This window comes from Pleurodeles waltl, chromosome 4_1, assembly GCF_031143425.1.
Source record: "Pleurodeles waltl isolate 20211129_DDA chromosome 4_1, aPleWal1.hap1.20221129, whole genome shotgun sequence".
In the NCBI taxonomy this organism is placed as follows: Eukaryota; Metazoa; Chordata; class Amphibia; order Caudata; family Salamandridae; genus Pleurodeles; species Pleurodeles waltl.
The window spans coordinates 426744543-426757335 of NC_090442.1; the positions used below are offsets into that span (position 1 = coordinate 426744543).

Here is a 12793-nt window from a genome sequence, read left to right on the forward strand (position 1 = left end):
TTTTGCTTTTGAAATGTTTTGAGAGACTTTGTCATTTGAACTTTTGCTAATTAAATATTTAAATTTATCTGGATATTCTCAATGAAGGGCAGCGGCCTGATTGAGCAAAGTCTACACAAAAAATCAGAAGAATAATGTTGTCCTAGACTGACTAAATATGCATATTGGCACTATTGGGATGATGATCAATATCAGACCAAACCAGAAAGTATTGTGCTAATCTTGCATCAACACATTGACAGTCTCTTTTATGTGAGTAAAAAGGAAAGAATGACTGATAAACATTACTGCGTTCGTCTCTTTGGCAATATCACAGGGAGAGTTTAGAAAAGCCCCTGTTTTAAAATCCATGTGGAAATGTCTTTTGAAATATTTTGATTATAGACAAGCAATTGAGGAGACCAAGGAGTTGTAATAGAGAACGTTTATTCTCTCCTTTCCTTAAAAATAGCTTGTAAACCTGTAGCAAAATGGGACTGACCTGTCGAAAGGCATGAGTGGTATGATAAAGCTTGAGACTTTCTCCAGGTATCGACACCAAAGCAGGCTTGTCTTTCCTTGAAGGCACAATATTGCATCCTTCATTGAATACATGTTAAGTATTTGTATTTCTCTTGTAAAATGTATGCTGCATTTTCTTCTTGAATGGTCCGTACGAGATGGATAGGTGCCTAGCATGTTTCTAGAGTGCCTTTGAGGTGTGGTTCCTATTATGAAACAGGACTGCACGTGTGGGACAGCGGAACTTCAGAATATGGGGGAATGAGTCCTTCCACACCATCCCTAGTCCCGGTTCCTGGCAAGGACACAGCAGCTCAACTGAATCCCTAGCCTTACATGGAGAAGGTGATTTGTGGCAACATGAAAAATGACACTCTGACTCCAAAGGGAAACCGTGGAAACCGATCTTACCCTTTCGTCATGTTACTCATGTGTGCCAAGGTGAATACACAAAGAAGATACATGCTGAGTTTTCAGTATATTGATTGAAACTAACATAATCTTACATAGAGAAGATGAGCTGCAATAACTAGGCAGATGAAATAGAACAAAATAATCAGCATTATTAACAGGGTGAAAACAACGAACATTCTCACTATTGTTAGTTGGTTCTAGAAATTTGAGAGATTCCTACTTGGCCCTATTATCCTAAGGAGAGCATATTTGGGTGTACCTTTCTGCCTGCCCAATCAAAGGGATTAGCCTTAGCTTCATACCTGAAACTGCTGTCAGGAGTCTGCCTGTGTGGTGAATGGCCAGCCTCATCAGGAAGCTGGTGGATCAGTGCCAGTAAAGCTGCATTGTCGAGCACAGTGGTCCCGAGATGGTCGTGGCTGGAATGTCCCTCTGACCCTTCCAGTCAGCACATTGCTTATATAATAAAACTGCACTGTTTTAGAAGATGCAGCTCTGACATGATGCTTGGTCTTGTTATTAGAAGCTGTGACCTAAACTGTCAACGTGGCAGCCAGAACATCTCGTTCTGTAAGTTGCCTGACTATGTGCCTAGAAAGCCAACTAGAAACAAAAATCACAGCCCCTCGGTGTCGCCTCACTCAGTTGCCTCCACCATGGTGAGGGGAACAAGTGGAATGTAGCAAGGCTTACATCAGATTCACTGCCCCTCCATCCAATTCAAAGGGTATTCCCATTTACAATGATCAATGCATGTATTTAGGCCTCCCATGGTGACAGCACCAAAATTAAAGTACCAGCTTTGATTTATAATTGGTGAGTGCAATGAAAACTTTTCCTGGTCCTAGCTGCAATGTTCAATTGCAATGCAATCACGTAAACTAACACAAAAAAAATGTAGACTTGGATTTAAAAGGATGGTATCAAAGAAGACCACAATAGGTTTTATGTATGCAGATAATACAAAAGAATAATTCTGTATTAATCTACCTCTGCCCTCTACTGCCTTGATGGTTTCAAGGAACTTTACTTTCTAGCTGCACTAGTGTTTTTCAGAAACTCTAATTAAAATAAAATTAGACAAAGACAGGTATTGGCATCACATGTGCTCAGACACAGACATGCGCAACCAAATGAGATAATAACAAAATACAAACAATTTGTTTTCTCTCCTTGTTGCTGCACTTATGTGGACTGAGTTTCTTGAAACTAGATATCTCAAGATCTTGGCATTTTACTTACTGATCATCACAGAAACAGTGTTCACCTTTGGATTGAAGGAGCAACGTCCCTTCCCAGACTCACTTTTATAGTCAATTAAGAAAATATGGTCCTGCAAATAAATAAAACACGTATATTGACATTTGAAAATTCTAAGAATTTGAACAATAGCATACTAAAATCTGTGATGTTTGGCACTATTTAACACTTGTAGTTTAAAGTAGATTTATCCTTCCTGTTTTTCTTGTTACCCCTTCCAAGCCAAACACTTTAATATACTAATCAGACCCTGTTAGAATGTGGGTCTCTAGTTGGCAGAGGTATGCACCCTGTCCAAGTAGGTACCACAATCCTAGTCAGGGTAAGTCACAACAAGCCCTAGATTATCCTGTGCTCACCCTCTGGTAGCTTGGCACAGAGCAGTCAGGCTTAACATAAGAGGCATTGTGTAAAGTATTTGTGCAACACACAAGCAGTACCACAGTGAAGACACCACAGAAACACTCCACACTGTGCTAGAAGAATAAAGTATATTGTTATGAACAGAAGAAAAAGACCAACATGACACAAATGCAATCAGTAGAAGTCAAGATATTAATTTTTACAGAATAAATGAAACTGCAGTGCTTAAAAGCAGAAAGCTCAAATCCTGGCTGTCTGGTCACTATAGACCAGGTCAAAGTCAAAAGTCCAGGCTGACCACACTGGAGGTCAGGCCAGATACAAGACCCATGCAGGGCTTGCTGAGCAGAAGTAACTTGGTCCTTGAAATGTGTCGGTTTTGATCGGTGCTACAATGTTGATGAGACAGTTCTGGGTCCATCCTGAAGAAAGTAGTGATGTGTTTCAGGGCCACGCAGAGGGGACAATGCGTTGCATAATCAGCAATGTGGTGCTCCAATTCTCATAGCAGTGACGCATTGTCCTCAATGGAAATGCAGTGTCCTCGATCCTTGCAGCAGTGGCGATGTGGTAGTGAAGCATCAACGGCAAAGTCAAAGTGTCAGTTCTGATTGGCGCAACAAGGTCGATGCACAGTTCTTTGCAGGAGCAGCCAGAAAAAACAACTTCCAAAGGCCCAGGAGTGTGTTAGCGCTTCGTAGCATGGCAGGACTCATAGCTGGCAGGGTCCACAGACTGTAGCTGGATTGTTGGAAGTTCTTTCTGTCCCTAATACTTCAGGCAACAGGAGGCAAGCCAGCAATCCCTTGGAGTCACTCTGGGTTCAAGTGATGCAGGTCCTGTCCTACTCACCTGGGGAGGGGAGCAGCTGGCAGCAGGGCAGCTCAGCAATGCAAGAGTACAGCAAGGCAGGGATATAGTAGAGTTGAAGTGATTTAAGCAGCACAGCAGTCCTTCCTCCTGGCAGAAATGAAGTTCTGGTGTCATGAGTCCAGTATTTATACCCAGTTGTGCCTCTGAAGTGGGGGAGGCTTCAATGAAAGCTTTGAAGTGCACAGAGGTCCACCCTTCCTGCCCTTTGTGTGTGCAGGTACAGCCTATTCAAGTGTAAGTGCGAGGCTGAGCCCAGCCCTTCCCTCCTGTCCTCCTAGGAGATGCACGCAGTCACACCCTGGTTCCCTTTGTGCATGGCTGTCTAGAGGGAATTCGTTAAGCCCAGCTGTCACCCAGCCCAGACGGACCAGAAACATGCAGAAGGCACAAGATAGCTAAAGCAAGCAATTGCCAACTTTCTGGCATTAGTTAAATTACAATTTAGAATCCAACTTTACCATAAGTTGTGATTTTTAAATTGTGGGTCCAGTGACACCAAAGGTGACAAACGTATCTCTTCCTGACTGTGAATTACACTTATAAGATGTGATAAGGTAATCCCAATGATAGCCTATGGGATAGATGGGGCTTGCAGTAGTGAAAAACAACTTTGGCAGTTTTTCACTACCAGGACATGTAAAACATAAAAGTACATGTTTTAACTTTTAAATACATTGCACTCTGCCCTCTGGGTTGTTGAGAGCATACCTTAGAGGTGACCTTTATGTATAAAAAAGGGGGTGTCTAGGCCTGGCAAGAGGTTTATCTTGCCAGGTCGAGGTGGCAGGGCAAACTACACATACAAACTCTGCAATGGCAAGCCTTAGTCATGGTTAGAGGGCTATTTAAGCGGGTCGCACCATGAGTGCTGCAGGCCCACTAGTAGTTCTTCATTTACAGGCCCTAGACACTTGTAGCACACTTTTCTAGGGAATTATAAGTAATTTAAACATGCCAATAGGGGTGCTTAAGCCACTGTTACCATGTTTAGAGCTGAGAGCACAAGCACCTTAGCACTGGGCAGCAGTGGTCAACTCTTAAAACCAGCAAAAACAAAGTCATAAAATGGAGGGAAGCTGGCAAAAAGACTGTCAGGTCTAACAGACCCCAACAAGGACTTTATCGGTTTGAATTTCGCAGCTCACATTTTTCTGTAAAGCTCCCATGAAAATTTGAAAATTAAAAAAAGGGAACCAGCACCACTTTTATTGGTACTGCCAATAAAAGTGGTTGGGGCCATTTGCAGAAGAGTTGTATTCTTTAGTCCTTTTCTCATGCTGTCCCATGTCACCTATCCCCTCCCCTTACTTCCTGTTATCACTCTGGATCCCCTCTCTCCACTGCCTCAATTCTCCTCTGGACACCCTTATTCCCTTCACTCCTCTTTCCTATGTTTCCTGTACTCATCTTCCCTATAGCCCTGTCTCCTGTGCAACCCATTCCCTGTATCTTCGATGGCCACTGCCCCAATGACCCAAGACTCCTCTGCCCCCATGACTCCTTTGCATTCCCATCCCCTGTGACTCCCCCTTCATCGTCAGTTTCTGCCCCTATTTCCCCCATTTCACCTATGGGAAGCAGGTTCCAGTGAGAGGAGAGCTTTCAAATGGCAATCTGCACTCTCTCTAGCAGCAGACAGCATCTTGTTTCACATGCAGAAAGCTTGAACAAGCTATTTCCTTTAATATTTAGATGTGGAATTGCTTCCTTGTTGTAAGAACAATATGATACCTAGAGTTCAGGGTCCAACCAGGTTATTCTTACAATTGTGGGATTTACACAGAAAGGTTGTCTTGACTGATATTTAGTGGAGTACGGCATGATAATAAAATAAGGCATATGAACACAACTCTTGAAATTGTAGGGTTAATTGCTGGGTATTCATAATCTCATAAACCCCCCACCCCCACTGATCAACTTGCATTCTCACTGCAATAGTGAAACAGAAAGCACTGCTCTGAACACTTTCACCATCGCATTGGGTCAAGTTTCTACTTAATTCTTTTCCTCTGCCTGCCACCCCTTCTATCAATTCTCTACTTAATTATTTTCCTCTGAATGCCATCCTTTCTTCTTTCTACGTGTACACTTCTCTGATTAGGCAGTGACCTCCCGCTCTTCTAATAGAAATGGCAGGAGCTGGGAGACAAAAAAAGGGCAGAGGTGTACACAGAAAGCATAGTCAGAGAAATGATGTAGGGGAAGAAGGAAAGTAGAGAGTGAGCTAAAATAGAGAGATGAGTGAGGTAAGAAGTTAAAGAGAGAAGGGGAGGAAGCCAGAGTGACAGATACAGGGTGGGAAAATGAATGAGAAGTAGGTAGAGAAAGAGGTAAAGAGATAGGGATGGTTATAGAGTTAGATAAAGTGAGCTAGATGTAAGGAGATGGAATGTGATGAGGTTCTTCAAGGAGTGCAGTAAGGTAGAAAGTGAGGTGAGTTTGAGAGAGGTACAGTTAGGAATGTAGAGAGGTGAGGTAGTGGGAAGAGTATAAAGTGATGGAAGATAAAAAGAGTGAAGAGGAGAGATAGACACAATCTGATAAGTGGCATAGACAGGTCAGATAAAGCGAGGAGCAAGATAGAGGGAGAGGAGGTGAATGATAAATGATTGCATAAAGAAAAAGTTGAAGTATAGAGACGTTAATTAGAGAAACAGAGGAAACATTGATGGGGAGGTAGGGAGAGTGAGAATCTAAGATAGAAAAAGAGTTTTAAGGTAGTCAGAAAGGAGAAACAAAAATGAGATGGATAATAAAGAGAGAGGTAGAGACAGATGTTAGGAAGAGAGTTTGAGTCGAAATACAGAAGCTAGTCAAGAAATGAAAGCGAAGAATATAATGACATAATGACAGAGAGAAAAAAAGAGGAAAAGGTAGTGAAAAGGAGGAGATGTAAAAGAATAAAGGCCTGATTTAGAGTCTGGTGGATGGGTACCCTGTCACAAATGTGATGAATATCCTGTCTGCCTAATTATGAGTGTTATGATATAGTACACATAATTAGATTATCAGAATATCACTCAGGTTTGTGATGGAGTACAGATCTGTCAAACTCTAAATCAGGCCCCAGGAAACTGAGGGAGTTGAGGCAGAAGTAATAGAGGTCAAAAGAGGAGGTGGAGAGGTGGACAGATGAGGAATTGTACACAGTGTGAAATACATTGAGAGGTGTGGTAGTAAGCGAGGGAAGGTGTGTGGGCTGGAAAGAGATGAAGTCAAGAAAGGGCTGAGAGAAAGGAAAATGAAGGTGAGGAATAAAGAGATGGAGACAGAAACTGAGAGGTACGTTTTGTGAAAAAAAATAAACAGACAGAGAAGATAAATAGAGCTGTGATGGAATAGAGCAATGATGGACAAAGAAGGGGATGAGGAGGGAGAGATGCAGAGATTGATACAAACAAATAGAGAGGTTGTGCTAGAGGTAAAGCGCAGTGGAGTACAGAGGTGCATTCACAGAGGGATGTGGTAGACATGGGTGGCGTAGAGATAGTTGAGCTGGAAAGGTAGAAGTTGGGAAAATAGAAATGAAGAGATAGAGTGAGAAAGAGTGAAAACAAAAAAGAAAACACAGGTAGAAGAGATTAGATAAAGTAAGAAGAGAGAATGAGGAAAAATATATTTTTTGTAATTTAAATGTAACCAACTGCCTCAGAGTATGAGGGTTAAGTTGGGCAGCACAATGTTTTTTTTTTGTTTCTGTAATTACTCTAACAAAGAACCTGCTCTGAGGTTTTTTTATTTATGTTTTTTATTGGTATTTCAACATTGTAGAGTCATCACATAATAGTGTCATGGGTGACATGTTTGACCCACAACAAAGTATCAGAATATTATCATGTAATATATATGAGTCCTGTTATTCCTCTCATCGTCTTTTATACAGATATTTTCTAACACGTAAAGCAATTGTTCATCCACGTTTTGTATAAAACTTTCAAATCTAGAGACATGTTCCCCGAACAACTTCCTCCAGCCCCGTACCACATGCCCCTGCTTCCATATTTCTGGTTAATTTTAAACTTGTACGAACCCCCAGATAGAAAGCTGATATGTTGATTGTGTGACCTGCTTTGTAGAAGGTAGAAGGTTTGTGCAATGTTTGCAGACAATGCCACTGCCGGCCCACCAGTACTATTCGCATCAGGTCCATCTCTCTCTGTTTATGGTAATCCCATAGCTAACCATTGGTGGGGTCTCCCGAAAGTTCGGTCAACATCCGTGTCATCTCCACCCAAGGAAAGCAGGTTCTCTGCCAATTTGTCATCTCGCCTAGTCTGTTGCATGATGACCCTCCTTGGCTCCCACCAATTGTATAATGTCAGACTTCCAGGCCCAGGCAGTGGGGGCTCTGGGACTCAACCAATGAATCATTATACGTTGCTTGACCCCCCCAGCATTGTGTATCGGCTGCTCAACTTTTTCTTGGGTTTTTATAGGATTAAACCTAAAAGGCAAGATTTGATCATGTAGGGGACCACTCATCCAGTGACTAGTTTTATATTGGCCAGTATCTCAGCCCAGTAGTCTGCAATACATAGGCAGCACCATACGATGTGTAAGAAATCCGCAGACAGACCACTACAACAGAGGCTTGCTGATGTACTATTAGGGTAAATAGCATGGAGCCGTTTTGGCGAGAGATATGCCATGGGGATGTAGCTATAGTATATCAATTTAAAACATGCATTTACATCTTCTTCCACTCTTCCATTCTCATCACTATCCCGCTGACACACCTCTTCCACCTGGAGTGGTGCTATCAGGTGATCCACCAGTAGTGTTCAGTATAGTTGAATCATTTGCTTACGCCCCCAGCTGGGATAACATCATAATCACTGTCTGTGTGGGCTCAGGGGCCTCGGGGAAGGAAGGCCAAAGTTGCCTGGCAGTGGCGGGCATTCTCACATATTGCATAAATTGCCAGCGGCCAAGTCTAAACAACTCGAAAGCACCCAGAACCTGCTGTAAAATTAGGCAAGCCGCAAGAATGTTTTTTGCAGTTATCACTCAACCAAAGGCTCTCCTGTAAACCTGGGCCTTGGGCAATTACCCACTTTGGTCATTCCCTAAAACAGCTCTTCTCAAAATATTCTGCCAAAAAAATCCTGGGTGTCTACCCAGTGATAAGAAAAAATAGGTAGTGTGAGCTAAATATAAGGTGATGGAATGTATTGGGATTCAACAAGGGGTGCCATATGTAAACAAAAATAATGCATCTTCCCATTAGTGTTTATTGGTGCACATTGGTCTGTATAAACAAACTTTTTAGTAGTTTTCATTATGCAGCTATAGATGAAGAGATTTCACACACAAAATAAAGGCCATCGAGTATGTTGATCACTCTTTCTTTGGAACATTTGAAGACCCTATTAAGTCGTCATGGCTGCCCAAACTGTAATTGCTCTTTGTAAGCTCAACCAGGGCGACTAAACATGATCTGGCATACTTACGAAAAAAAGATAATTACAGAAAATGATATCCAATGAGAGTGGTCATTGACAGACATAAGGAACATTGATGTTGCCTTGACATGCTATTGTTTGCTAGATACTATTAATGTCTGTATTACGCTTCATGCATTCTTTATGCAGTCATGATGACCGACCAGTGACAAAGTGCAAGTGCTCTCTGACTAAAATGTATTGGTGATTGGTTTATCCATGACTGGCATATTTGATATACTAGTAAGGCCCTAGTATAGTGCACAAGGTGTGCCCAGGGCCTGTAAATCAAATGCTACTAGTGGGTCTGCAGCACTGATTGTGCCACCTACAGGAGTAACCCTGTAAACATGTTTCAAATCTGCAACTGCAGTGACTGTGTGAGTAGGTTTGAATTGTCAGTTCAACCTGAGAAGTGCATCCACTTGCCAGGTCCAAACCTTCCCTTTTATTACTTGTAAGTCACCCTTAAGGTAGGCCAAGGCAGCCCCATGGCCAGGGTGCAGTGTATTTAAAAGGCAGGACGTGCACTGGTGTGGTTTAGCTGTCCTGATAGTGCAATACTGCTAAATTAGGTTTTCAGTGTAACAAGGCCTATCTCTCCTAAAGGGTTACATGGGGATTGCCATGGAATATCTTTTTAAGAGAAATTTCCCATTGGGAGCAGATAGAGACATCGAGTTTGGGGTCTCTGAACTCACAATTTAAAAACACTTCTTTTGGTACAGTTGGTTTAAATTGTAAGTTTGAAAATTACACTTTTAGAAAGTGGGCATTTTCTTGCTTAACCATTCTGTGCCTCTGTCTGGCTGTGGAATACACGTCTGGGTGAGGGTGACAGTTGGGCTGTTTGTGATTTCACTCGAGATAGTCACAAAAGGGGAGCTGAGATGTGCCCTACACATCCTGGTGGGTCTTTCTGAGCTAGAGTGGTGGGAGGAGCTGACACTTGCACCTGAATAGGGCTGTGCCTGTCCTTACACAAAGCAGTCTCCAACCCCCTGGAGTGTGCCTGGGGCCAGGAAGCAAAGGCATAGTCTTGTGCATTACAAAGACTTTCCTTTGAACTTTGCCTACTCCAAAGACCGAAATCAGTATAATTATTGGGCCTCTGAGACCACAACTTTAGAACACTTCTGAACTGAGGACATTTTGCCAGGAAGAAGAGCTAAATGCCATAGGAGGGACTGCCATTGTGTCTGTTGTTTTACTGTGCTGGCCTCCTGCTTGCTGCTTCTGTCCAGGGAGTGAAAGGACTGTAGTTTGCTTTCTATATCCTGTTTTTTAAGGTTGTCCAAGGACTTGAACTGAGCTTGCCTCCTGTTAGAAGTCTCAGGGACATCAAAGACTTCCTCTGCCAGCACCTGGGCTCTCTTGCTGAGAGTCATGACTCACCAAGTGGTGCCAAATTCAGTTCCTGGGCCCTTGGGAGTGAGAGCTGGTGAAATCAAGGACAAACTAAGTGCATTGACTCCAGAGCAACTTCGGAACTGGCGCTGCTGTCTGACTCCACGCTGCTTCCTGCACTGGAGCCGTGGTCTCTGCTGAGTGCAACGACCGCGACCGATGCCAAAGGCCTAATGCTGTTGCAGCACCTCCAAAGTCCTGACACAACCTGAGTCCTGAGTGCCGTATCACTGACATCCAGGACACCCAACTCAGACTCCGCCGCAGCACCTGTGGCCCTCTTGGTGAGAATGCGACACGTGGAAGTCAACACTTCACGTCTTGACCTGCTGGATTCATTTACCATGCCAGATCACAAAGAACTAATGCCTCACCACTAATGCTGCATCACCTCCCCTGCAACCGTAAGGAACCAGCGCCTCACCTCCCCTGCCTCGCAGTAAGGAACTAAAGCCTCACCTCCCTGGTAGCAGTAAGGAACGAATGCTGCACCCGCTCCAGCAACTCCTCACCTCCCTGACTCCATGCAAAGTCTTTGTTTCCTCGTTTTTTAAATGTACTGTGCCTGGGGTCCATTCAACTTCATGACCGGCCTGCACTCTCTTGCAAGTGGCATTGGACTGTTGGGAACTACACCATCAACTACGTTGTGATAGCCCTAGTTGGACCTACTGTGTTTCTATGAACCTTACTGAGATTTAATCTTTAACAATTTGTATCTTTGCTTGTGTATGTTCGATTTTTGTCATTTTGGTCTTGTTTTATTGACATTCATATTGGCTATTTTTCTAAATTGCTGTGGAGTCCTTTTGTAGTGTTTTCACTGTGTTACTGTATGTGAGTACAAACACTTTACATATTGCCTCTGAGATATGCCTGACTGCTCGTGCCAAGCAACCAGGGGGTGAGCAGGGGTTATCTTAGCTCTGTGGCTCCCTTACCCTGACTAGAGTGAGGGTCCCTACATGCACAGGGTGCAAACCACTGCCACCTGGCGACCCCATTTCCAACAAGTGTCTTGTGGAGCAATCACATCCATAAAAAGGGATTTCTCATCTAGATAGTCAGACAGCTCAGTAGTCGTGAATAATTCAGATAGTTTGCCATCATTGAACCAAATGTATTACTTCTGTGAGGTTGCAAGGCTTGCAAAGCTTGCAAGGATTAAAAGAGGCAGGTTCCTCATTTTTCACAGCAGGAAACCATTCACACAACTGCTATTTGACAACAATACCCAGCCCCTTTTTTCCATGCCCCATGTATTTGGTGCACCAGAACTGACCCACAGCACCTAAGATTCCACATCAAACATGTCCTTGCTTGGTTCACGCAAATGCTCCCTCTCTGTCCCTGAGATGACCTTACCTGGCCCCAGCTGCTCCCACATTAAATATGTCCCTTGCCACTCTAGACCCCCACACCAGGGCTTACTTTATCTAGTCCATGGCAATCCCACTTTATAGTCTTACAGTCCAAACTAATCAAATTGATGGCTCCATAAGGCTGCTAATCTCCCCTAGCCACCAACACTATTGGCTTTGCCTTCCCCTCCATGCATCTCTTACCTGCATGAGCCAATAAATGGACACCACATAATTCCTGGCACAGGATATCATGCCCTAGGGATACCCTTCTTAAGGAACTCAAACCTTGCAGTTGGTTGGTTGGAGTTACACTGCTTAGGGAAAAGTTGTGTAAAGTCAGAAATCTTTTCCTGATAATTTATTCAGAGATTACAATTTCTCACAACGTTGGTGCTATTTTCCCATCAACCAGCCATGGCGTGACATTGATCAGTAGCAGGAAATCACAGGACTGTAAATGTGGTTTCCTGACAACATGGATCAAAGTGACTGCCCTAATAAGGGAGATTGCACAAGAAGCAATGCTCAACCCACAGAGATGCTACTTTCTTGATATGTGCTGAGTCATACACCATGTTCCTGCCTGGCACATATCTCTGAGCCTCTGCAAAGTGTTGGTGTCTCAAATCAAATCAGCTACTCACCCGTAAGGGTCTCAAGGCCATAGGGAGTAAGTCATCTGAGCTTCAGTTGAAGATCCAGGTTTTAAGGTCCTTTCTGAATTGAGTCAGAGATGGTGACTGTCTGAGGTGCAGCGGTGGGGTGCTCCAGCTCTTTGCCGTGAGGAGGCGAAGGATCTTTCACCCGCCGAGGACTTCCGTATGTGGTGTACGGTGTACGGTGGCTAATGCTTGTTGAGCGAAGATGTCTGGTGGGGAAGTAGGAGTAGATGCAGTGGTTAAGGTAGGCGGGTCCTAGGTCATGGAGGGCCTTGTAAGTGTGGATGGGGAGCTTGAAGTTAATTCTTTTCTTAATGGGAAGCCAGTGGAGGTCTCTTAGGTGGTTGGAGATATGTTTGCGGTATGAAATGTCGAGTATGAGTCTGGCGGAGGCATTTTGGATGTGCAGTAATTTCTTCAGGTTCTTCTGGGTGGTACCGGCATAGAGGGCGTTGCCATAGTCAAGTCTGCTGGTAACCACGGCATGCGTTACGGTTTTGTGTCAATCCTT

The 12793-nt window shown here is 43.6% G+C and overlaps 1 protein-coding gene across 2 annotated transcripts in view; it reads right to left on the reverse strand.

The window, feature by feature from the left end:
* SEMA3C (semaphorin 3C) overlaps positions 1–12793 on the reverse strand; it is a 480273-nt gene that overhangs the window by 223337 nt on the left and 244143 nt on the right. For both annotated transcript variants that reach the window (XR_011202287.1, XM_069228681.1), the window contains exon 6: positions 2158–2248. Coding sequence is in view for 1 of the 2 variants with exons in the window: in XM_069228681.1 (XP_069084782.1) it covers positions 2158–2248 (91 nt within the window). In the remaining variant the exon portion in view is untranslated. The remainder of the gene's footprint in view (positions 1–2157; positions 2249–12793) is intronic.